Genomic DNA, 24,608 nt, shown 5'->3' with positions numbered 1-24,608 from the left:
AATGATGTTTTCTTGACTATGTTAGTGATGGGCTGGGCTGTGCCCATGACAAACTGGGCTTTGTCTATTGTTGCCTTCAGCCTCATGTTCCTGCACAATAGTATTGCTATACCAGACCATGCAACCAGTCAGGATACTTCCAACACAGTATTTGTGGAATAGCCTTTCACGTTCAAGGACTCTTCATCTCTTGTTCTCGATAGTTATGGCTTATTTATTTATTATTATCATTTCTTTCTTTGTGAATTTGCAGTTTGTTGTCTTTTGCAGACTGTTTGAATGCTCACATTGGTGCAGTCTTTCATTGATTCTGTTATGGTTATTATTCTATGGATTTAGTGAGTATGCCCAATGAATCTCAGGATTGTATATGGTGACATATATGTAATTTGTTAATACATTTACAGTACTTTGAACTTTCATGGATCACTTAGCACTGAATTGCATACTGCAGTGGGGCCACACCTTTCCCTTGAGGATTCCTATGTTTGTTTTGTATTCAATTTATTAAGGTCCCAATTTCACTGATATGCACTCTAGTGGTTAGGTTGCACACAGGGCTGCTTACTTATTTACATTGCCCTTTTATTTTTGGTTCTTTTTCTGTGGAAATTATATTGGCTCATTCATCACAGGTGACACTTGTTAAATTTCATCTGTCATGTTTTTCTCTGCCCTGGTACTTGTAAAGTCTTTTCTAATCCTTGGCAATTGTCAACCTATTTTCAGATCAATATTGCAGTCCTCATCAGACCTCAGAGAGCCCTTCCTGACGGATTCCTTCCTTTCCAATACTTAGAATTTACAGATATCTTTTTCAAAATGATGTCTATTTAAAGCAAGACATACTCTTAGGTTTTGTCAGCCTTCTGTGAGAGATCTGAATTATCTTTTGCATATTGGAGTGTTGATCAACTTGTTCGTACATTATTTGGAATTTGCCCATACTTTGCCTTAACTGTTATGTAGTTCATAGTAAATTTATTATCAAAGTACATAATGTCACTACATGCACCCCTGATATTCACTTTCTTGCGGGCATTCACAGTAGTTTAGAAGAACACCATAGAATAAATGAAAAATCGCATACAACAAGACAGACAAACGACGTATGTGCAAAAAACAGCAAACTGTGCAAATACAAAGGGAGAAAGAAAAAGCAATAAATATCGAGGACACGAGATGAAGAGTCCTTGAAGGTGACTTCATAGGTGGTGGGAACAGTTCAGTGATGGGGCAATTGAAGTTGTCTCTTCTGGTTCAATGACTGATAGTTGAGGGGTAATAACTGTTCATGAACCTGGAAATGTGGGTCTTGAAGCTCCTGTACCTCCTTTCTGATGGCAGCAGTGAGAAGAGAGCATAGCTTGAGTCATCCTAGATGATGGATGTTATTAGTTACTATGTTCAGTTATAACATACCAGTGATTAATGTTTTCTGAATTAGTTCACCCTTTTTGGATTTAATGGGTTTGTTCTAAATTGTAATGATTTAGTATAGGTTCAGATCATTATTTACTTTGTCACTGATTTAGCGATGGGACTAACTATTTCCAAAGAGGGTGTCTTTGAAGAGTCCTTGAATTAAACAGTTACACTATATGATATAGGAGCAGAATCAGGCCATTTGGCCCATCGACCCTGCTCTGCCATTTTATCATGGCTGATCCAGTTTCTACTCAGCCCCAATCTCCTGCCTTCTCCCTGTATCCCTTCATACCCTGAGCAACCAAGAATCTATCAACCTGTGCCTTAAGTATACATAAAGACTTGGCCTCCACAGTCACCCACGGCAATGAATTCCACAGATTCACCACTCTCTGGGTAAAGAAATTCCTCATCTCCCGTTCTAAAAGGACTCCTCTCTATTCTGAGTCTGATATGGTTTAAGTTGAACAGAAACATTACATGATTCATAAAAACCAACCTTGTGCTTTTGCCTCATGAAAACCTGGAGTAACAAGTCTTATTTGCATGTTACTGACCCTTTTAATGGACTCTGAACTGAGGCTTCAGACTGTTTCCATTCCAACTAATGCTGAACTGGCATTACAGACCGTTCCAATGCCAGGGCAAGTCAGAATACACATGAAGTGGGTATCTTGTCCAGAACAAGATTTTTTTTGAAGTGTTTTGTAACAGTAAGTAATCTAGTGTCTAGTAGAGCAATGTAAAGTTTGCTAATAAATGGAAATAAATTGGGGCTATTTTGATTGGTTGGAGTTGAAAATGTGCTCTTGTTAGATTAGATTTAGATTAGATTAGATTATGAGGACACACAGTCCTCTTTTATTGCAATTAGTAATGCATGCATTAAGAAATGATACAATGTTCCTCCAGTATGATATCACAGAAACACAAGACAGACCAAAACTGAAAAACTGACAAAAAACACATAATTATAACATATAGTTACAACAGTGCAAAGCAATACCGTAATTTGATAAAGAATAGACCGTGGGCACAGTAAAAAAAAAAGTCTCAAAGTCTCTCGAAAGTCCCATCATCTCACGCAGATGATAGAAGGAAGAAAACTCTTCCTGCCATGAACCTCCAATGCCGCAAACTTGCTGATGCAGTACCCTGGAAGCACCCGACCACAGCCGACTCTTGAGTCCGTCCGAAAACTTCGAGCCTCCGACCAGTCCTCCAACACCGAGCACCATCTCTACCGAGCGCTTCGACCCTGGCCCCGGCCGCCAAGCAACAGGCAAAGCTGAGGATTTGGGGCCTTCCCCTCCGGAGATTCTCGATCGCACAGTAGCAGGGGCAGCGAAGCGGTCATTTCAGAACCTCCTCCAGATGTTCCTCCTTGCTTCTCACAGCTGTCTCCATCAACTCAGGATTGTGCATGGTACCTACTTAACAAATACAGATATCATTCCGGAGCGGCCACGCGCGCTGCGTCACGCCGCCATCTTCTCCTCCCCTCCGACTTAGAATAACTTGCCATTTACTTGGGAATAATCAACAAAAATAACTTTGTTAACCCCAAAGTACTTGACTTGCATTTCTGACACTGTTCTCATGGACTTCACTATTATTTATTGAAACTATATCAGCCTCTCTGCAACCTTGGATGTACAGAACCTGAGCAGTCTGCTAACGTTTAAAATCTCAATGCCATTTGCTGAACTGCGTTCCCAATCCACAAGTAACCTAATTCAGGAGTGATTCATCTTTGTCAACCCCACACCCACTCCACTTCATTTCTCATAAATTCTTTCAAATATGAGTTGGTATTTGGCAGATTTTCACACGTTTTGTCAATTTAGAACCGCAGACTCGAGGAACAAGTATCCTATCGTGCCTGGAGAGACTTTCTTGTGCTTGCGTTGGTTACAGATGGGAGGGGCAGGTAGTGCTGAGGAAGCAGAGAGTCTGCAGAAGGGCTTGGATAGATTAGGAGAATGGGCAAAGTGGTAGATGAAGTACAGTGTCTGGAAGTGTTTGGTCATCCACTTTGGTAGAAGGAATAAAGGTGTAGACTATTTTCTAAACTGGGAGTGAATTCAGAAATCGGAGGAGGACTTGGGACTCCTCATGCAGGATTCCCTAAGAGTTAATTTGCAGGTTGAGTCGGCAGTAAGGAAAGCAAATGCAATGTTAGGATTCATTTTGAGAGGCCTAGAATATAAAAGCAAGGGTGTAATGCTGAGGCTTTATAAGGTGTTGATCAGACCACATTTAGAGTATTGTGAGTAGTTTTGGGCCCCTTATCTAAGGAAGAATGTGTTGGCATTGGAGGGGCTTCAATGGAGGGTTATGAGAATGATCTGGGAATGATAGGATTAACATTGGAGCAGTGTTTAATGACTCTAGGCCTGTACTCACTAGAATTTAGAAGATTGAGAGGGATCTCATTGAAACCTATCGAATATTGATAGGCCAAGGTGGAGAGGATGTTTAGTGGCCGAAGGTCCGGAGGGCACAGCCTCTTAAGGATGACCATTTAGAACAGAGATGAAGAATTTCTTCAACGAGAAGGTGGTGAATGTGTGGAATTGCCACTGAATGCTGTGGAGCCCAAGTCACTGGGTACATTTAAAGCAAAGGCTGATAGATTCTTGATTTATAAGGGTGTCAGAGGTTACAGGGAGAAGGAAAGAGAATGGGGAAATAAACTAGCCATGATGGAATGGCAGAGCAGACTCGATAGGTAGCTCTACTCCCATGTCTTATTGTCAATGATCTCAATATTTACTGCCTGAGATTTATCTGGTGTATTGCAGAGCTTCTGCTGTTAGTGGTCATGTTGCTGCACAAGTTGTTAACTTGATTGCATTCTTTTACTCTTCTGTAAGTTATTATATAACTGTGGTAACAATATATTTGATGGCCACCACCTCTTCCAAATCATTGGATCCAAGCTGTCCCCTATGTAGCTGTTACTGTACCCTAAAGGAAGTACATTAAATAAACTGAAGTGCTGGAATTTGATTTCCTCGTGTTTCCCTTTCCAAAGCTGTTTAAATCTACCTTTTAAATAGATTTTGATTTTTTTATTGGCAAGAAGTATAGGTTGGGGAATGGGAACATGAACTTAATATTTCTGCCTACTCAAGCCAAACTGGAACAATTTTGAAGTATTTTGTACTCCACGCATCTTCTTGTATATCCGCGGACCAGGCCCCAAAGCCGCGATGTTGCCTAACGGGCATCAGGGTGGGTTATCAGCTTTATCAGCTGATATTGCTGGGCTGGTGGGGGGGGGGGGGGAATCTGGTCTATATACATGCATATTCTGCATCGTCGTATTTTACTGATATGCTAAATGGGTTTGCTGACTTGTATGTGCGAGGACTGAGCGTTAAGAGGCAGGGTGGGTTGGGGGGGAGCTTCGGGACTCTCTTATTCCCTGAATATATTCATGTGTGTGACTGTTGGTGATATGTTTCAGCACCTTGACCCCATAGTAATGCTGTCTCATTTGGCTGTACTCATAAGTATTCCCGTATGGTTGAATGACAATTAAATTTGAATTGAATCGAGCCTTCCTGACTGGGTGATGGTGTCTGCCCTTCCCTCTGTGCCAGGGAACTGGGATGCCAGCTCTTCCTTGACACACTGGTGCTTTTGGTGTGTGTGACCTCCTGAAACCGGTTGGGTTTGCTGTAAAATTTGTTTAACAGTAACATTAATGAAATAAGGTTCCAGAAAATCCACCAGTCTAGTGTCATCTTATAGGGCTAAGGGCTTTGCTGTATTCAGTTGTTAATCTGTCAACCTCAGGTATTTGGGGCCAGCCTGGAGAAATGAGCATGTCTTGAAGGATTGCCATCATTTTCAGAGCTGTGCAAGTCGCTGCTGCATGAAAGACTGAAGTTGTAGAGTCATCAGAAAATTGTGAAGTGATGGATTCACAGCTGCCTTTAAAAAGAAAAGCCCCTGCAGCGGAAAGATTAATTTTTCTTCTCTGTTCCATTTTGCAGCTCTGCAAGAAGCATCACTTCGGTATAAACAAAACTGAGAAGATTACCCAGTCCCCAGATGACACCAAGTTTTTGCTCAAGACATTTAGTCAAATCAAGTGTAATGTGGCTGTTCCAATCAAGAAAAAAGTGAGTGGATGCTTCATTGAATCTTCCTTAAAGTGTAAGCTGCATGGCTCTTTGCATCTGTGCTAACTTAGATATTTCTGTCAACAATCTGTATTGGGTAAGGGTTAGTTTATTATTAACCAGTACAATAATTACTAACTATTCATTGTAGTAATTCTGTTCTTCTGCTATTACTTTTTGGGGGGGTTTTCTTCTGTTTTCGTGGATGTCTGCGAAGAGTAAGAATTTCAGGTTGTATACTGTAGAAATTCCCTGATGTTAAATGGAACCATTGAGCCATTAATTCCAAGGACTAGAGTTCTAATTTGGCCTCTGCAATATCATTAAACTTACTTTTGTTGAACATCATTATTACAGGAAAGATTCTAGCGTGTATAAAGCAGGCTGATTGGCAGGAGGTAAAGAGTGGGAATAAAGGGAGCCTTTTGTGGCTGGCTGTCCCATCACTGAAATGTTCCTACGACCTATGGAGTCACTTTCAAGGACTCTTCATCTCATGTCCTCGATATATATTGCTTATTTAGGAGAATGGGCAGAAAATTGACAATAGTGTACAGTGACGGGAAGCGTTTGGTCATGCACTTTGGTAGAAGAAATGAAAGGGTTGAATATTTTCTAAATGGAGAGAAAATACAAAAATCTGAGGTGCAAAGGGACTTGGGAGTCCTTGCGCAAGTTTCCCTAAAGGTTAATTTACAGATTGAGTCTGTGGTGAGGAAGACAAATACAATATTAGCATTCATTTCAGGAGGTTCTGAATATAAAAGCAGGGATGTAATGTTGAAACTATAAAGCATTGGTGAAGCCTCACTTCAAGTATAGTGAGCGGTTTTGGGCCCCTTAGCTTAGAAACTGGAGGTGGTTCAAAGGAGGTTCACAAGAATGATTCCAGGATTGAATGGCTTGCTTGTCATATGAAGAGCATTTGATAGCTCTAGGCCTGTATTCACAAGAATTCAGAAGAATGAGGGGTGACCTCATTGAAATCTATTGAATGCTGAAAAGCCTTGATAGAGCAGATGTGGAAAGGATGTTTTCCTGTGGTGGGAGAGTCTAAGACCAGAGGACACAGCCTCAGAATAGAGGGGTGTCCTTTTAGAACAGAGTTGAGGAGGAATTTCTTTAGCCTGAACATGGTGAATCTGAGGATTCTTTGCCACAGGCAGCTGTGGAGACCAAGTTTTTCTGTATATTTAAGGCAGAGGTTGATAGATTTTTGATTGGTCAGGGCATGAAGGGATACAGAGAGAAGGGAGGAGATTGTGGCTGAGAGGAAAATTGGATCAGCCATGGTGAAATGTTGGAGCAGACTTAATGGGCCAAATGGTCTAATTCTACTCCAATATCTTATGGTCTTATGATCTTGTTATTCATTGGTAGCTGTGACCATCACCTATTCCTGGTCTACTATGTTATTAGTCTGTTTCATTCAAAAACATGTTGTCGAAGCTGCAGAAATTGATATATAGGCAGAAAATACAAAATACACTCAACTGGTCTGGCAACATCTGTGGGAAGTGAAATAAATAATGTTTCAGGTCAAGGCCGAAATGGTCTGTTTATTTGTTTATTGAGATACAGTGTGGAATAGACCCTTCTGTGCCACCCAGCATCCCACTGATTTAAACCTAGCCTCATCACGGGACAATTTACAGTGACCAATTGACCTACTAACCAGCAAGCACAAGGAAATCTGCAGATGCTGGAATATTCAAGCAACACACATAAAAATTGCTGGTGTACACAGTAGGCCAGGCAGCATCTCTAGGAAGAGGTACAGTCGATGTTTCGGGCCGAGACCCTTCATCAGGACTAACTGAAAGAAGAGATAGTAAGAGACTTGAAAGTGGGAGGGGGCGGGGGAGATCCAAAATGATAGGAGAAGACAGGAGGGGGAGGGATGGAGCTAAGAGCTGGAAGGTTGATTGTCCGCCAGAGAAAACAGGATCTCCCAGTGGCCACACATTTTAATTCCACGTCCCATTCCCATTCCGAAATATCTATCCACGGCCTCCTCTACTGTAAAGATGAAGCCACACTCAGGTTGGAGGAACAATACCTTATATTCCGTCTGGGTAGCCTCCAACCTGATGGCATGAACATTGACTTCTCTAACTTCCGCTAAGGCCCCACCTCCCCTTCATACCCTATCCGTTATTTATTTATTTATTATAATATATATATATTTTTTTTCTGTCTCTCCTTTTTGTCACTCTGCCCCTCTCACTATACCACCTGCCCATCCTCTGTTCCCCCCCTCTTGTCTTTCTCCCTGGGCCTCCTGTCCCATGATCCTCTCATATCCCCTTTGCCTATCACCTATCCAGCTCTTGGCTCTATCCCTCCCCCTGCTGTCTTCTCCTATCATTTTGGATCTCCCCCTCCCCCTCCCACTTTCAAATCTCTTACTAGCTCTTCTTTCAGTTAGTCCTGATGAAGGGTCCCAGCCCGAAACATCAACTGTACCTCTTCCTAGAGATGCTGCCTGACCTGCTGCGTTCACCAGCAACTTTTATGTGTGTTGCTTGAATTTCCAGCATCTGCAGAATTCCTCGTGTTTGCCTAATTGGGATGCAGGTGTGTTGCAGGATTGAATGCCAGTGCTGAAACAAGGGAGTGTAATTGAGGTGAATCCTGGTCAGTTTATTGAACTGTTTTGGTGTCGTGCTTGTCATTTGAGTTGCTGAGCTTTGTTTATACTCTGAGCAGAGATGTAATGGCTGCTTTGCAGCAGACTGCCGGAGGGTGATGGAACTTCAGGAAGGGGAGCAGTGCACATACTGCTGTCTATTTAATGAGGCAGCCGAAACAATTGAACTCCGTCGTGGGTGACCTTGGCAACTTGGCTCAGTGTCTCTTGCCGTCGCTGTCTATCCAGCATCCTGCTGAATATAACTGTGCCTGCTGCTTCAGAGAAAAGCACGTAAAAAGCTAACTGATGGCTTTTGTTAACTGGGTCCTGATGGCATCCCTCTCCAGCCAGGCAAGACTAGTTATTTTGTTAGAATGTTTAACAATTCTTTGAGCTTTGATATCTTGAAGAAGTGGAACGGCTTGGATAACATTGAAGACATTAGGTAACATTAGAGAGATTTCTTTATAAGCATGATAGAAAAGGGTGAGAAATAACACATTACAGTATTCACACTACAGTAAGTGTTAATTAATGTACCTCTGCTAATTGTTTATTCTGATTTATTTATTACGTGTACATCAAAACATACAGTGAAATGTGTCGTTGCATTTCCAAACAACACAATCTAAGCATGTGCTGGGGGATGTTGGCTAGAGTGAGTGTGTGTGTCTCTCTCTCTGTCTGTCTCTCTCTCACACCCTCTCTCTCACTCTCTCTCTATCTTACTCTCTCTCCCTCTCTCTCCCTCTCTCTCCCTCTCTCTCCCTCTCTCTCCCACTCTCTCCCACTCTCTCCCACTCTCTCCCACTCTCTCCCACTCTCTCCCTCTCTCTCCCTCTCTCTCCCTCTCTCTCCCTCTCTCTCCCTCTCTCACTCTCTCTCTCTCTCTCTCTCACTCTCTCTCTCTCACCCTCTCTCTCTCACTCTCTCTCTCACTCTCTCTCTCTCTCACTTACTCTCTCCTTCCCTCTCCCCCTCTCCCCCTCTCCCCCTCTCCCCCTCTCCCCCTCTCCCCCTCTCCCCCTCTCCCCCTCTCCCCCTCTCCCCCTCTCCCCCTCTCCCCCTCTCCCTCTCTCCCCCTCTCTCTCCCCCTCTCTCTCCCCCTCTCTCTCCCCCTCTCTCTCCCCCTCTCTCTCCCCCTCTCTCTCCCCCTCTCTCTCCCCCTCTCTCTCCCCCTCTCTCTCCCCCTCTCTCTCCCCCTCTCCCTCCCCCTCTCCCTCCCCCCCTCCCTCCCCCCTCCCTCCCTCTCCCCCTCTCCCTCCCTCTCCCCCTCTCCCTCCCTCTCCCCCTCTCCCTCCCTCTCCCCCTCTCTCACACACTCACTCACACTCCCACACACACACTGTCACATTCTCACACTCACACACTCACTCTCATGCTAACACTCACACTCCACACTCCACGCTCTCTCTCACACACACACACACACACACACTCACACACACACACACACTCACACACACTCTCTCTCTCACACTCTCACTTACACACGCCTCCAACCCCAGGACAGGCTGCCTCCAGAGTCTTTGGCCCTGGACTCTCAGACTCACAGACATCGGGCCCGGGCCTGGACTCTCAGTTCCAGACATGCGGTTTGAAATGGACCACAGATGCATCCTATTTGTGGTGTTGGCAAAGCAGCACTGGCCTTGGACTAGCTCATCTGCTGAATGTTATAAAAAATAGCCCAGCCAGCAGAAAGGTTCTGTCTGTGAAGCTGCTAATTACTTAAGTCCCATACCCCTTCTGGGGTAGAGGCGGCTGCCAGTCGCTCTACAGAGTCCTCTGTGCTGGACCAGTCTTTCATGTTGTCTCCAGGTGTTGTCCTTCTTCTTCGTGTATCCTTCCTCTCCCAGGAACGAGATCTATGGAGCTTCTGTTGGTCTTTCTGTAGCAAGTCCCGTGCCCAGCCCTCCTCTTCTACGGCCAGGGTTGGGACCATCCATGGCAGAGTCATGCTAATTACCACAAAATGGAAAAAAAAAATAGCCAAACCTCAGTCTCATGGGGCAAAAGTCAATTTCACTTTGGAATTGTTGATGTGGCATTTTGAAGTAATGGCTGTGTTTGATTCCATAAGGCCATAAGATCATAAGGCAAAGGAGCAGAAATCGGCCATTCGGCCCATCGAGTCTGCTCCGCCATTTTATCATGAGCTGATCCATTCTCCCATTTAGTCCCACTCCTCCGCCTTCTCACCATAACCTTTGATGCCCTGGCTACTCAGATACCTATCAATCTCTGCCTTAAATACACCCAATGACTTGGCCTCCACTGCTGCCTGTGGCAACAAATTCCATAGATTCACCACCCTCTGACTAAAAAAATTTCTTCGCATTTCTGTTCTGAATGAGCGCCCTTCAATCCTTAAGTCATGCCCTCTCGTACTAGACTCCTCCATCAGGGGAAACAACTTTGCCACATCCATTGGTGGACATTTGCTTCGTTAAAGTAAGAGGCCTTGTACTTTGACAGCCAGATCCAGACCCTTAAATCAACACTGGCGCTCGTCAAGGATATGTGCTTGGCCCACTGCTCTACTCTGTCTATACCCATGACCGTGTGGCTAGGTATAGCTCAAATATCATCTGTAAATTTGCTGACGTTACAACCATTGTTGGCAGAGTCTCAGATGGAAACGAGAGGGCGTACTGGAGTGAGATATATCAGCTAGTTGAGTGGTGTCACAGCAACAACCTTGCACTCAATGTCAGTAAGACCAGAGTTGATTGTGGACTTCAGAAAGGATAGGATGAAGGAACACAACCCAATCCTCATAGAGGGATCAGCAGTGGAGAGAGTGAGCAATTTCAAACTCCTGGATGTCAAGATCTCTGAAGATCTAACCTGGCCCCAACATATCGATGCAGCTATAAAGAAGGGTAGACAGTGGCTATATTTCATTAGGAGTTTCAGGAGATTTGGTTTGTCATCTGAGACACTCGAAAACTTCTACAGATGTACTGTGGAGAGTATTCTGACAGGCTGCATCACTGCCTGGTCTGGGGTGCTACTGCACAGGATTGAAAGAAGCTGCAGAAAGTTGTAAAATTAGTTAGCTTCATCTTGGGTGTTAGCCCCTAGTATCCAAGACATCTTCAAGGAGCGGTGCCTCAGAAAGGCAGTGCCCATTATTAAGGGCCCCCAGCACCCAGGGCATGCCCTTTTCTCCCTGTTACCATCAGGAAGGAGGTATAGAAGCCTGAAGGCACACACTCAGCAATTCAGGAACAGCTTCTTTCCCTCTGTCATCCGATTCATAAATGGACATTGAACCCATGACACTACCTCAATATTATTTCTGTTTTAGCACTATTTTTAATTTCACTATTGAATGCACTTACTGCAATTGATTTACTTATTTGTTTCCCAGTGTTATTGTGTATTGCATTGTGCTGCTGCTGCTAAGGTGACAAATTTCAGGACTTGCCGGTGATAATAAACCAGATTCTGTGTCTGAAATTCAGTCCAAATGTGTATCCCCTTCTCACATGCAAAGGTTTCCACTCCCTATGATAATCAGTTGCTATCAAGGTATGATGCTGATATACTTTCACAAAAACTTGAAGGTATGGAGCTTTTTTTAAACTGGGATGTTATCTATGAATTTGTTTCATGTGCTGGGTAATTGGCATGCGGAGGTATGTTGGTGCAGTTTAAGCACTGACATTGAGCATTTTCAGCATTGAAGTATGCACCAGTCAGTGCCTCTTACAAACATTCAGTGAAATTCACAAGTGTACAGTAGGTGCTCGTATTTCACCATGTGAATAGGAACTTTCTCACTTTGTTCTTTTGCATTCATCTTCATCAGTTCCCCACTTCTCTCCCTTCTAGTGCCAGTGTATCTGCTATCTCAACTTTGATCATCTCTATTACATTCTCTCTCCCTCCCTCCCATCTGCCTCCCTCCCTCCCATCTGCCTCCCTCCCTCCCATCTCTCTCCCTCCCTCCCATCTCTCTCCCTCCCTCCCATCTGCCTCCCTCCCTCCCATCTGCCTCCCTCCCTCCCATCTGTCTCCCTCCCTCCCATCTCTCTCCCTCCCTCCCATCTCTCTCCCTCCCTCCCATCTCTCTCCCTCCCTCCCATCTGCCTCCCTCCCTCCCATCTGCCTCCCTCCCTCCCATCTCTCTCCCCCATCTCTCTCTCTCCCTCCCTCCCATCTCTCTCTTCCTCTCTCCCTCCCTCCCTTCCCTCCCTTCTCTCTCTTCCTCTCTCCCTCCCTCCCTTCTCTCTCTCTCTCTCTCTCTCCTATCTCTCTCTCTCTCTCTCTCTCTCTCTCTCTCTCTCTCTCTCTCTCTCTCTCTCTCTCTCCTATCTCTCTCCTATCTCTCCTATCTCTCCTATCTCTCCCATCTCTACCTCTGTAGCCCTTCCTCACAAGGCAAGTCCATTAACCCTGGAACTAATCAAGTAAATCCTGTCTTCACTTTAATGTCCTTCCTGAAGGGCAGAATTGGAGCCAGTATTCCAACTGTGGGTGGCGGGGTGGAGATTGGTCTCTACCAAAGGAGGTATAAAGCACTGCTTCCCTCCACTAACCTGCAGGTCCCCTTGGGCAAGGTGGAGCACCTGCTTAGGCCCTCAATCAGGGTCTCCTGAACCATGGGAGAAGGTGGTGGGTGGTTGTATGAGCAGCTGGTGCACATCATAAGGCACACAATCTCTGAAGAGTATTGACAATGGCTGGTGTCATCCGTCTTGTAAAGACACTGCCCAGAAGATTGCACTGGCCAATCATTTCTGTAGAAAAAGTTGCCAAGAACAAACATGATCATGGAAAGACCATGATCACATATGGCATGGCACATATTGGTGATTCCAACTGTGGCAAATCGTTCATTATACTCACCTCACTTTTTATTCCAGCCCATGAAGCTGAAATATCTTATATAAGGTTTTTAAACTACTTTCCCATCAGGTACCTTCAAATGTGTCTGCACATTTACACCTATTCCCTGTTCCACTGCTTTCAAACTAACTGCTGGTCTGCTTTCCATCATGATAAGATATCCACGGTATGACAACCTATTCACAGCGGAAATTAAACTGCATCGTAGAATCTACAGTTTAAAATTTACATATCAACCATAGTATTTTGCAATTTGAATATACTGAGTGTATAACTCACTGCTCTTCCCCGACAAACAAAATGTGTGCTTGGTTATTCACTTTCCAGGTCAGAAGGAAAGCTGATAAAGCATCTGCTCTTTATGTAGAGGCAGCGCATGGAGCCCAACAAGAGCCACTGCAATGCATGCAATGCAAGCTGGAATAGGCTCTTTGTTGCTTCCACTTGTCACCTCCCATCCTCTGTTGGTATTTCCAGTCGTTCCTCTTCCGCCTGCCTATTAAATTCGTTGACATTCTCCATGTCATAATCATAGTCATACTTTATTGATCCCGGGGGAAATTGGTTTTCGTTACAGTTGCGCCATAAATAATAAATAGTAATAGAACAATAAATAGTTAAATAGTAATATGTAAATTATGCCAGTAAATTATGAAATAAGTCCAGGGCCAACCTATTGGTTCAGGGTGTCTGACCCTCCAAGGGAGGAGTTGTGAAGTTTGATGGCCACAGGCAGGAATGACTTCCTATGACGCTCAGTGTTGCATCTCGGTGGAATGAGGCTCTGGCTGAATGTACTCCTGTGCCCACCCAGTACATTATGTAGTGGATGGGAGACATTGACCAAGATGGCATGCAACTTAGACAGCATCCTCTTTTCAGACACCACCGTCAGAGAGTCCAGTTCCATCCCCACAACATCACTGGCCTTATGAATGAGTTTGTTGATTCTGTTGGTGTCTGCTACCCTCAGCTTGGTGCCCCAGCACACAACAGCAAACATGATAGCACTGGCCACCACAGACTCATAGAACATCCTCAGCATCGTCCGGCAGATGTTAAAAGACCTCAGTCTCCTCAGGAAATACAGACGGCTCTGACCCTTCTTGTAGACAGCCTCAGCGTTCTTTGACCAGTCCAGTTTATTGTCAATTCGTAACCCCAGGTATTTGTAATCCTCCACCATGTCCACACTGACCCCCTGGATGGAAACAGGGGTTACCGGTACCTTAGCTCTCCTCAGGTCTACCACCAGCTCCTTAGTCTTTTTCACATTAAGCTACAAATAATTCTGCTCACACCATGTGACAAAGTTTCCTACCGTAGCCCTGTACTCAGCCTCATCTCCCTTGCTGATGCATCTAACTATGGCAGAGTCATCCGGAAACTTCTGAAGATGATAAGACTCTGTGCGGTAGTTGAAGTCCGAGGTGTAAATGGTGAAGAGAAAGGGAGACAAGACATGTTGGTCCATGGCTTCCTTTTCTGCCAAGATGAGACCACCCTCAGGGTGGAGGAACAACACCTTGTATTCCTTCCTCCAGCCTCCAACCTGATGGCATGAATATCAATATCTCCTTCCGGTTTTAAAAAAAAATCCCTCTCTCTTCCCTCTTCTTCTATTCTCCACTCTGGCCTCTTACCTCATCTCATCTGCCTATCACCTCCACTTTTGGGTCCCCTCCTCCTATCCTTTCTCCTATGGTCTACTCTTCTCTCCTATCAGATTCTTTCTTCTCTTGCCTTTTACCTTTCTAATCCACCTATCTTCACCTATCACCTTCCAGCTATCCTCCTTTCCCTCCAGTCACCTTTTTATTCTATCGTCTTCTCCCTTCCTTTCTAGTCCTAGAGAAGGGACTCGGCTCGAAACGTCGACTGTTTACTCTTGCGTAGATGCTGCCTGACCTCCTGTGTTCCTCCAGCATTTTGTGTGTGTGTTGATTGGATTTCCAGCATTTGCAGACTTTCTTGTGTCTATCAGTTCAAGTTTATTGTCATCTGACTGTACATACATAGAAGATAGAAAATCTACAGCACACTACAGCCCACAATGTTGTGCCGACCATGTGACCTGCTCTAGAATTTCCCTACCGCACAGCCCTCTGTTTTTCCTAAGCTCCATGTACCTATCTAAGAGTCTCTTAAAAGGTCCTATTGTATCTGCGTCTACCACCTTCGCTGGCAGTGCGTTCCACAAACCCACCATTCCCCCGCCCACCCCATACAGTACTATGCAAAAGTATTAAGCTTATAGGAGCTGCAGAGGGTTGTAAATATAGTTGGCTCCATCTTGGGTACTAGTCTACAAAGTACCCAAGACATTTCAAGGAGTGGTGTCTCAGAAAGGTAGCATCCAGACACTGATCCAGTGAACACTACCTTGCTTTTTTAACATATTATTTCTGTTTTTGCATGATTTTTAATCTATTCAATATACATATACTGTAATTGATTTACTTATTTTGTTTATTTTTATTTTTTTCTTCTATATTATGTATTGCATTGAACTGCTGCTGCTAAGTTAACAAATTTCACGACACGTGCCAGTGATAATAAACCGGATTGATTCTGATAGGTATCTAGCTAAGACTTTTTCACAGAACTGTATTGGGGGGAGGGGTGGAGTGTAGGGCTTTGAAGGGGTTATCAGTGACACTATCAAGTGCATTCCTGTATCGGTTTCAAGTGCATGGTATTTTTTCATATTTGATGGCTTGGTGACATTGCAGGCTGTAACACCTTGCACTTTTTACTTAGAGTTTCTGTGTTCTATAAGAGAAATTCCCTCCTCTCTATTTTCTACTTTTAATTGGAGTCTTTCCTTAGTAGTCAACTACGTTATTTTGTTGGAAAGCAACCCATTAGATATGTATGCTGGCAAACAGTGTGGAATATGAGTTGAGCATTGGCTACTCAGACACAACTGCAGGTGAGCTCAAAACTGTTGACAGTAAATATTTGCTGGATGTGGCGGAACCACAAACTGTTCCAGCTGCTACCATCTGGGAAACGGTACCGCAGCATAAAAGCCAGGACCAACAGGCTCCGGGACAGCTTCTTCCACCAGGCCATCAGACTGATTAACTCATTCTGATACAATTGTATTTCCATGTTATATTGACTGTCCTGCCGTACATACTATTTATTATAAATTACTATAAATTGCACATTTAGACAGAGAGTAACAAAGATTTTTACTCATATATATGAAGGATGTAAGTAAAAAAAGTCAATTCAATTAGTAAGTACAGTGGATTCCAGTTAATTGGGACACACTGGGACTAGTTCATTTTAGCCCAATTATGTGGCTGCCCCAATTAGCTGAAGTTTCATTGAAATATTTAACAAGGTATAAGAAAGATCAACTACCATTAACCGAGTAACAATTTCTGTATTTAAATGACATACAGAAGAAATTAGAACACTACCAATGTCACAACGGTACTATAAAACGGTATTAGTTCTGAATAGTTGTTGATGGAGAGATTCGTTCAGTGTACTCTGCCATGTTCTTTTGATTGACAGTAAATGATCAAAATCTATGCAGCTACCTAGTGCAGATAATGGACTGCCTACAGATAACATTTACGATGACTGCAATTCCAAATCTTCATTTTCATTGTAACGTTCAAGATGATTGTCGGTACCTTCAAGTTCTTCGTAGTTTCTGTGAGATTTACGGGAAGATGCTGTTTCCTGCTTGGCATTCGGTCAGCTGCAGAGTCAGTATCCAGGGGCCACCACTCATTGACGTTTCAATTCCTTAGCCCTGGTACATCTCCTGGTGGTGGAGCAGTGGCAGAGACGTCTCCCTGTCTTCCCCCCCCCCCCCCCCCCGGCAGCTCTGAATGGAGTTAATTGGTCCCCCAATTTCTGTCCTTCCGCCTCAGCCACAGTCAAAAGCTGCCCTTTTCTCCCTCTTCAGCCATCTCTCTGGTGGCCCTTCCGAGCCTTGCTCCAGTCACTGCCACATCACGGAGTAACCTTGTCGTCGATGAGCAGACCTACCTCCACAGGGTAGGCGACGGTCCTCCAGTCAGCTGCCAGGTCTGAGTAGCTCAGCCTCTTCCGCTCATGGGCAGCCTCCACTCCTTCCTCCCGTGGGACGGTTAACTCAGTGAGGAGGACTGTCTTGGTGGTCATGGACCACAGTACTATGTCGGGGTGGAGAGATGAGGTGGTGATTTCTTCAGGGAAATTGCAGCTGTCTGCTGAGATCTACCCTCATGTTCCACTCTTGCCTGTAGAGGGGAGTCATAAAGGAGCTCTTGGGTGGGTGTATCATCGCTCTTACCAGCCTTAACAAATGGGATGAGTTGTCATCCCACTGGGGAAGGGCTGCTTCTCGCATCCTGTCTGCAGGTCTCTGGGATCTCCACCAGCTTCTTTAGGACCTGGTTGTGCCATCATCTGTAGCGCCCTTGGGACTGCGCGATCTTGCATCCTGCCAGGATGTGTTGGAGGTTGGCTTTGGTGGTGTCACATGGGGCAACGATCCTCACTGCTGAACTACTGGTGAAGATTTCGGAGGCAGGGCAAGGTGTCATAGGTTGCCCGGATGAGGAAGCTGAGTTTGGCTTGTGGGACCTTCCACAGGTCTGACCAGCTGAATGATCTGTTGATGGTGCTCTCCCACGTTGTTTATCTTCCCTGGCAGCCGTGTGCCACTGCCTTCACCCACTCCTCCTCCTCCACTACCATTGCTATCCTCTCTTTCTTCGTGGCTTTGGACCAGGAACGTGTTGCCTCCCCCTCCCACCGCCGCCCAGCCAAGTCCTGCATGTCCAGCATGTCTCGCCTGGACTCTGCCAACAACCTCTTGGTGCTGCAGCCTACTGATAGCCTAGTCTCCTTCAGCTTGGGCTCTCCATTTATGGCTAGTATGGACTGAGGCATTGGCACTCCTCACCAGCGAATCATGGACTCCCTCAGCTCAACGACCGGTCGGATTTTCTCCTTCTTGTACCCCAGGCTGATGTATCTCAGTGGCAGCTGTAACATGTTCTTCTCAAAGAGACCAGTGTCTGAGAAACACCGAGACAGCCCCAGCCATTTCCCGACGTACAATTTGGCTATCCTGTCCACTCTACTGGCTGTTGATGAGGGAATTTTTCACATTTTCAGGTGCCACATCATTCTTTGGTACAGTATGAACTGATAGCACAACACGTTATACTTTCCGGGTAGTTGGCACTGATCGATTCTGGCCAGGCCCCCTGTGAGCTGTTTCTGTGCTACTTTCCCAGCTGCCTCACAGAGAGCTCTGTGATATACTGCCTCACAAGGCTTTGGATGGGCTGCCTGGCCAATGATGGGATTTGCTCACCCCCTTCAGCAAAGGTGATGTTGTCACTTCTGACCCATTTTCAGAGGGATAGGCTTCGCAATTTGGAGGGCTTTATCTTCATCCTTTCCCATGTCGCTAGCTGATCCAGCCTCTTCAGCAGCCTTCTTGTGTGTGCGGTTATCTGAAGGGTGCTTGTGGTGTCATCCATGTAGCTTCTCAGTGGAGGAGGCCTCTGTCCTGACTGTAGCTTTATCCCTCTGACCACCAGCCTTGCCCCAATAAGGATGATCTTAAAGGGTGCCACAAACAGGACGGGAGAGATGGTACACCCCATTGTGATGCCTGTTTCGAGCTGCTGCCACCCCGTTGTAAAGTCTTGAAAAGAGAAGCCCATCTGGAGGTCACTGAAGTAGTCAGAAGCCAGGCCTCCAATGCCATCGGGAACGTAAAAGAACTCCATCCCAAAGTTGATGAGCTGGTGAGGCACAGATCATTTAGCATTCGCAAGATCCAGCCACTGGACGTGTAGGTCACCTTCCTCACGCTTGGCTCATTGGATCTGGTCCCATATCAATGATGCATGCTCCACACGTCCCGGGAAGCCTGGAACTCCTGCATTCTGGCAGTTGGTCTCCATGAGCGAGCTGGTCATCCTCTTAGCCACAACAGGGAAGAAGATTTTCTCCTCGACGTTCAGCAGTGCGATGCTCCTGAGCTGGAGTTCTGTTCTTTGGGGACGAACACTGCCACAGCTCTTTGCCACTCTGATGAGATGCACTAGTTTTTCCAGACAGCTCTCATTCCGTTCCACAGGATCTTTAGCACACAAGGGCAGTTTTTATAAAGATCGTACGGAACTCTCTTCGGACCTGGCGCTAAAGCTAACCTTGCCTTTTTGATGACGTCTCTGACCACTGAGCTTTGGAGAGGGAGGTGTTAAACTGGACGGTTGGAGGAGCAGGACGTGGAACATACCGTGGTGATCCAAGGTAAGTTTTCCTTGCTGGATCACTCTGCTGGCCCCTAGTGTGCTGCTCCAGCTCCTCCAGCTTCCGGCTCTCGTATCCTCCCAACTTCTATCGAGCGTTTTTGAAGGGGTTCCTGAAGAACTGTTCTCTCCCTTGCCCTCCCCCTCCTGCTCCCCCTCCCTCCCTCCTTTTTTGTTGAAGTAGCAAATTTGTTTCATTTTCACTTCCAGCCGTTTTGGCATTTCCAAGCCTGAATGCTTCAAACTGCAGTGAGCAAAACGGTTCTGAATTGTCTTACTGCTTATTTCTCACCAACTATCAATGTCAGTGGCATACACCTCTGCTTTCTGAACACAAACACATGCAACTGGCACTATTTTCAAAACCGTTTGCTCTAAGTACAGTGTAGTTTCTAATGGCCACACAGGTGCAAGTGACTGACTCAAGTTAGAAACCGTTCGGCAGCAGTATCCAGTCCCAATTAAGCGACAGTGTGTTCCAGATAGACTCAGGAAATCCCAGATATCACCTCTATTAGTTTTTGTTATTTGAGTTGTCCCAAATAAGCAGTTGCTCCAATTAACTGGAATCTACTGGGTATTCTGTTTTGAGTCCTAAAAATGTTATGCCTTGCATAAAACATATATTTTATAAAGTCTTCTCTGTGAGGCAGACATCGCTATCGAGTATTGGGGAAATGTATCTGTGGTCACTGTGGATGTCTGTGTTGACCTTGGATGGATTCCCTCTATGTTGGCTGCTCTGAGGAGACTTGGTTTAATGCTTGGTGTGCTGGGTGTGGATGGAAAAGATGTGTAAAAGTTGTACCTGGAGAGCGTGACATGTGCTTTGATTCCCCTGCCCTGTCTATTTAATCATCTGGTTTCTGTTTGCAGGCCAAGGAAAACAAAGAAAAGGAACGTTTGGAACGAAGGTTGCTGGAAGAGCTCATCAAGATGTTCGTGGATTCTGATTCATTTTATTACAGCCAGAGCTATGACCTTACAAATTCGATACAGAGGCAGAGTGCATCAGAGAAGAAAGAAGCATCGTTGTGGCAAAGGGTAAGGGTTTCCCTCAGATATAGCTGCTCCAGGTGTCAGGCAGACCAGATCAGACTGAAGACCGTCTGAAATTATAGTGTGTTTTCCGCCTCCTCACCTGTCACATTCCCTCATCATTTCATACAAGGCAGCTATTATGAAGAGTGGAGGGGCCTTCTAATGCAGAAGGCTTCAACCCAAGCCCCAGGACTGTTCACCATACTCATGGTGCCTGGCATTTTCTAACTCTCTCAGTAGGTGGTCCATGAAACAGAAATCTGGCAGTTGTCTCTTCACTCGTGAGCACAGTTGACGGCTTTATAGCAAAACATAGGATGGCAGTGTGGAGATGTGTCTCTACCCAAAGGAGGTGTAAGGCCACTAGCCTGCAGGTGCCCCTTGGGCAAGGTGTAGCTTAGCCCCTCCCCCAATCAGGGTCACGTGAAGCCATGGGAGCAGGTGGTGGATGGTCGTACGAGCGGCTGGTGCATATCACAAGTCCTGGTTATACGAGCACTGACATCAGGGAAACAATCTCTGAAGAGTATTAATAATGGCTGGAGTCACCCGCCTTGTAAAGACACTGCCCAGAAGAAGGCAATGTCAAACCACTTCTGTAGAAAAAATTAACCAAGAACAATAATGGTCATGAGACAGTGATCACCCACAGAATACAACACAGCACGTAATGATGATGATGTATGGCTGTTTAGCCTGCTGTAAGCTAAAATGGGGATTAAAAATAATTCTTGGAGTAAGCAAGTACTAAACAGTGTAAGCCAAACTGTTGGTTGGTCTTAACTTTAAGCTGTCTGCTTTACTTACCCCACCCACGTTCAGCATGTTTCTATCTGGCTCCGTGATTCACTCTATTTGCCTTCACTTGACTTTCCTTCAGCTGTCTGACCCATGGACTGAAATTTAATTCACTTTCTGACACCTCTCTCCTCTTTCTCAATCCCTCTGTCTTCATCTCTGGAGACAAACTGTCTCCCTACATTTTTTATAAACTTACCAATTCCCACCCTGTCTCTTGTAAAAATGCTATTCTCTTTTCTCAGTTCCTTTGTCTTTGCTGTATCTATTCCTGGAATGAGGCTTTCTTTTCCAGGACATCAGACGTCCACTCTCCACTTTCCACTTTCCACAGGGATCTCTTGCCTATTTGTCCCTCCCCACTAATCTCCCTCCCAGAAGATATCCCTATAAGCAACAGAAATGCTACACCTCCTCCCTCATCTCCATTCTGGGCCCCAAACAGTACTTGCAGGCGAGGCAACATTTCATGTGCGAGTCTGTTGTATCTGGCGCTCCTCTACATTGGTGAGACCCTCACAAATTAGGGGGCTGCTTGTCAGGCACCTTCACTCTATAAGTCAAAAGTTACAATTTCCCAGTGAACAACCATTTTAATTCCTATCCCCATTGCTGTTCCAACATGTCGGTCCATGTGGTCTCCTCTTTCGCCACGATGAGGCCACTCTTAGGGTGGAGGTGCAGCGCTTCATATTCCGTCTAGGTAGCCTCCAGACCTGATGGCATGAACATCGCTTTCTCCTTCCAGTAAAAGTTCCCTCCTCTTCATTTCCCCACTCTGACCTCTCACCTCTCACCTCTTCTCACCTGCCTATCACCTGGTGCCCTGCCGCCTTCTTTTTCTCCCATGATTCACTCTCCTCTTCTCTCGGCCCTTCACCTTTCCCACCAACTTGGCTTCACCTATCACCTTCTCGTAGTCCTTCCCCTTCACCCCTCCTTTTCAGTCTGGCATCTTCCTCCTTCCTTTCTGGTCCCGAAGAAACGTCAGCGCTTTATATATTTCCATAGATGCTGCCTGACCTGCTGAGTTCCTCCAGCACTTTGTGTGTGATACTTTATACTTTATTGTCACCAAACAATTGGTACTAGAACGTACAATCATCACAGCGATATTTGATTCTGCGCTGCACACTCCCTGGATTATAAATATTAAATATTAAAAATAGTTAAAATTAGTAATATTTGATGCTTTGGATTTCCAGCACCTGCAGAGTATCTTGTGTTTATTCCTTCTTTTCCTACCTATTTCCATTTCTCTTTCCACATTTGGGATTAACTTCAATCCACGTCTGTCTGCACCTCAGCTCTTGTTCTCTATTCCATTTCAGCCTGGGGTGTTGCTTAACCTTGAAGGTATCTTTTATGTCCCAGATCTTGATACATTGCATTAGTCACTGGAGTACACAGAAGGGTCTTGTACAGTAGAAGGGTCTAGTAAGCTCTTCCTTCAGTTAGTCCTGACGAAGGGTCTCGGCCCGAAACGTCGACTGTACCTCTTCCTACAGATGCTGCCTGGCCTGCTGCGTTCACCAGCAACTTTGATGTGTGTTGCTTGAATTTCCAGCATCTGCAGAATTCCTCGTGTTGTACAGTAGTTACTTGTTAAGGAAGCTCTCACTGGGTCAAATGAAAGTGTAGGATTTTGTCAATAAAACATGCCAAAGCTGTTTTATGTGCTTAACTTCCATTACGAGCAAACCAAAAGCAGTCACCTTACATTGATATCATTGCATCAGACACCGTCGCTTAAAGTGAACCACAGTAACTACAGTAACACAATGTTAATACTGCTCAGGGCATTGGGAGTTCAGAGTTCAATTTTAAAAAAAACTCTGGTGTTTGTGAATTATATTTATTGTGAACAATATGTGCCATCTGTCACCCATTACATTATCATACAATCGCAACAAGTCAATCCATGTAGGACACAGCAATGGAAAGGGTTGTAATCGAAAGGCAGATGCAGAGAATCAATAGTGATAATGGTATGTTGCTACTTGTGAATGTCTTTCTTTTCTCACAGGTTGACGATAGATTTTTCTGGAATAAATACATGATGGATGATCTGATCCAGTTAAATGTAAGTAACAACATTAATGTTGAAACAAAACACTGTTTACTTCACTGTCTCATTATCGGCAGTTCCTTATGTTGAAGAATGATCTGCTTAGAGTTCTGTTTTACGGGGTGGCTGAAAAAGCTATTGTGGGACATGAAGAGTCTGCCACAAGCCGGGACAGGAGGAACTTGATGGGACTGAGTGCTTTTAGAGGTGAATTACTGCTTGTTACTCTGCTGGCATTTAGGGCAGCAATGAATGTCCTCCATCTCTGGCAGTGTTCCTTCATCATGCCAGTAGCTTCCTCTCAGTGTTCCCTACTGTCAGTCATGCAAGCTGCAGATGGAGACTCAGGAATACCATTGCACTCAGATGTAGGAGGATCCTTCGTTGCTGTTTCTGTAACAATTTCGTTTTGACCAGTCCTAGCCCTGTTGTTAGTACTGAGATGGACTCCCCCCCCCCCCCCCCAAACCTGGAGGGCCAGTGGACCACTCCTAATCTGCCCTCTACTCTTTGACCTTTTTGGCTTGGGTGATCCTACCAAGAGCCAAAGCATAAAGCCCTGACTGTGAACAACATATCACCACGTCATTGCGGTGCGCAAACCTCCAAACCATAACAAGGTTGTGATCCTCCTGGAGGTTAGAGGTGAAGCAGTCCAATTTTTATACTGCCTTTCTGTGTGCTTCTGATGAACTCTGGTGCCCGGACTGTTTTGGGTGAAACAGCCTTGGTTCACACAAGTCTGTTCTTGGATTGGACATCTTGTGGACCCATTTCTTAAGACCATATCTTGTACATTATGTGGCAGATGTAAAGTGGAGATGAATTTTGGTAGCAGCCAAATTTGAATAAACTGCTCCACAATCTGACGAAATTGATGGAGCTAAAGTCTTTTGGGGTTAAAGAAAGCTGCCAGCACTCAAAATTAACATGCAGTAATGATCCAGATAGATGGAACAAAGGTCACTTTATTATCCTCCCAGCCCTGATAATAAATTTGTACATTTGCATCCATTTTGCAAAAGACTAAACCGATCCACCTTGATAACACTCTATCATACTTCTCTTCCTTATCAACACTGCAGTGCCACGTTATGAAGAAACTTTTTGCTGATGCTCTGGTTAGGTTGTGATAAGACCAGTCAAATCCAGAGCTCATTAATGTACAGCACTGTGCACAAGTCTTAGGTGCATATGCATAGCGAGGGTGCCTGAAATGTTTGCACAGTACTGTAGTAATTTTATGTATTGCATTGTACTGCTGTCGCAGGGAAAAAAACAAATTTCACAACATATCAAAATCAGGTTTACTATCACTGGAATGTGAGTGATGATAAATCTGATTCTGATACGGGTCTCTATTGTGGACTGAG

The 24,608-nt window shown here is 45.0% G+C and overlaps 1 protein-coding gene across 2 annotated transcripts in view; it reads left to right on the top strand.

The window, feature by feature from the left end:
- The window catches only part of inpp5f (inositol polyphosphate-5-phosphatase F), a 267,473-nt gene that overhangs the window by 159,621 nt on the left and 83,244 nt on the right, over nucleotides 1-24,608 (top strand). For both annotated transcript variants that reach the window (XM_072239523.1, XM_072239522.1), the window contains 3 exons: nucleotides 5,433-5,561; nucleotides 20,205-20,372; nucleotides 23,194-23,250. In XM_072239523.1, coding sequence (XP_072095624.1) covers nucleotides 5,433-5,561; nucleotides 20,205-20,372; nucleotides 23,194-23,250 — 354 coding nt within the window. The remainder of the gene's footprint in view (nucleotides 1-5,432; nucleotides 5,562-20,204; nucleotides 20,373-23,193; nucleotides 23,251-24,608) is intronic.

This window comes from Mobula birostris, chromosome 21, assembly GCF_030028105.1.
Source record: "Mobula birostris isolate sMobBir1 chromosome 21, sMobBir1.hap1, whole genome shotgun sequence".
Lineage (NCBI taxonomy): Eukaryota > Metazoa > Chordata > Chondrichthyes > Myliobatiformes > Myliobatidae > Mobula > Mobula birostris.
This window is presented reverse-complemented; position numbering and strand designations above follow the sequence as displayed.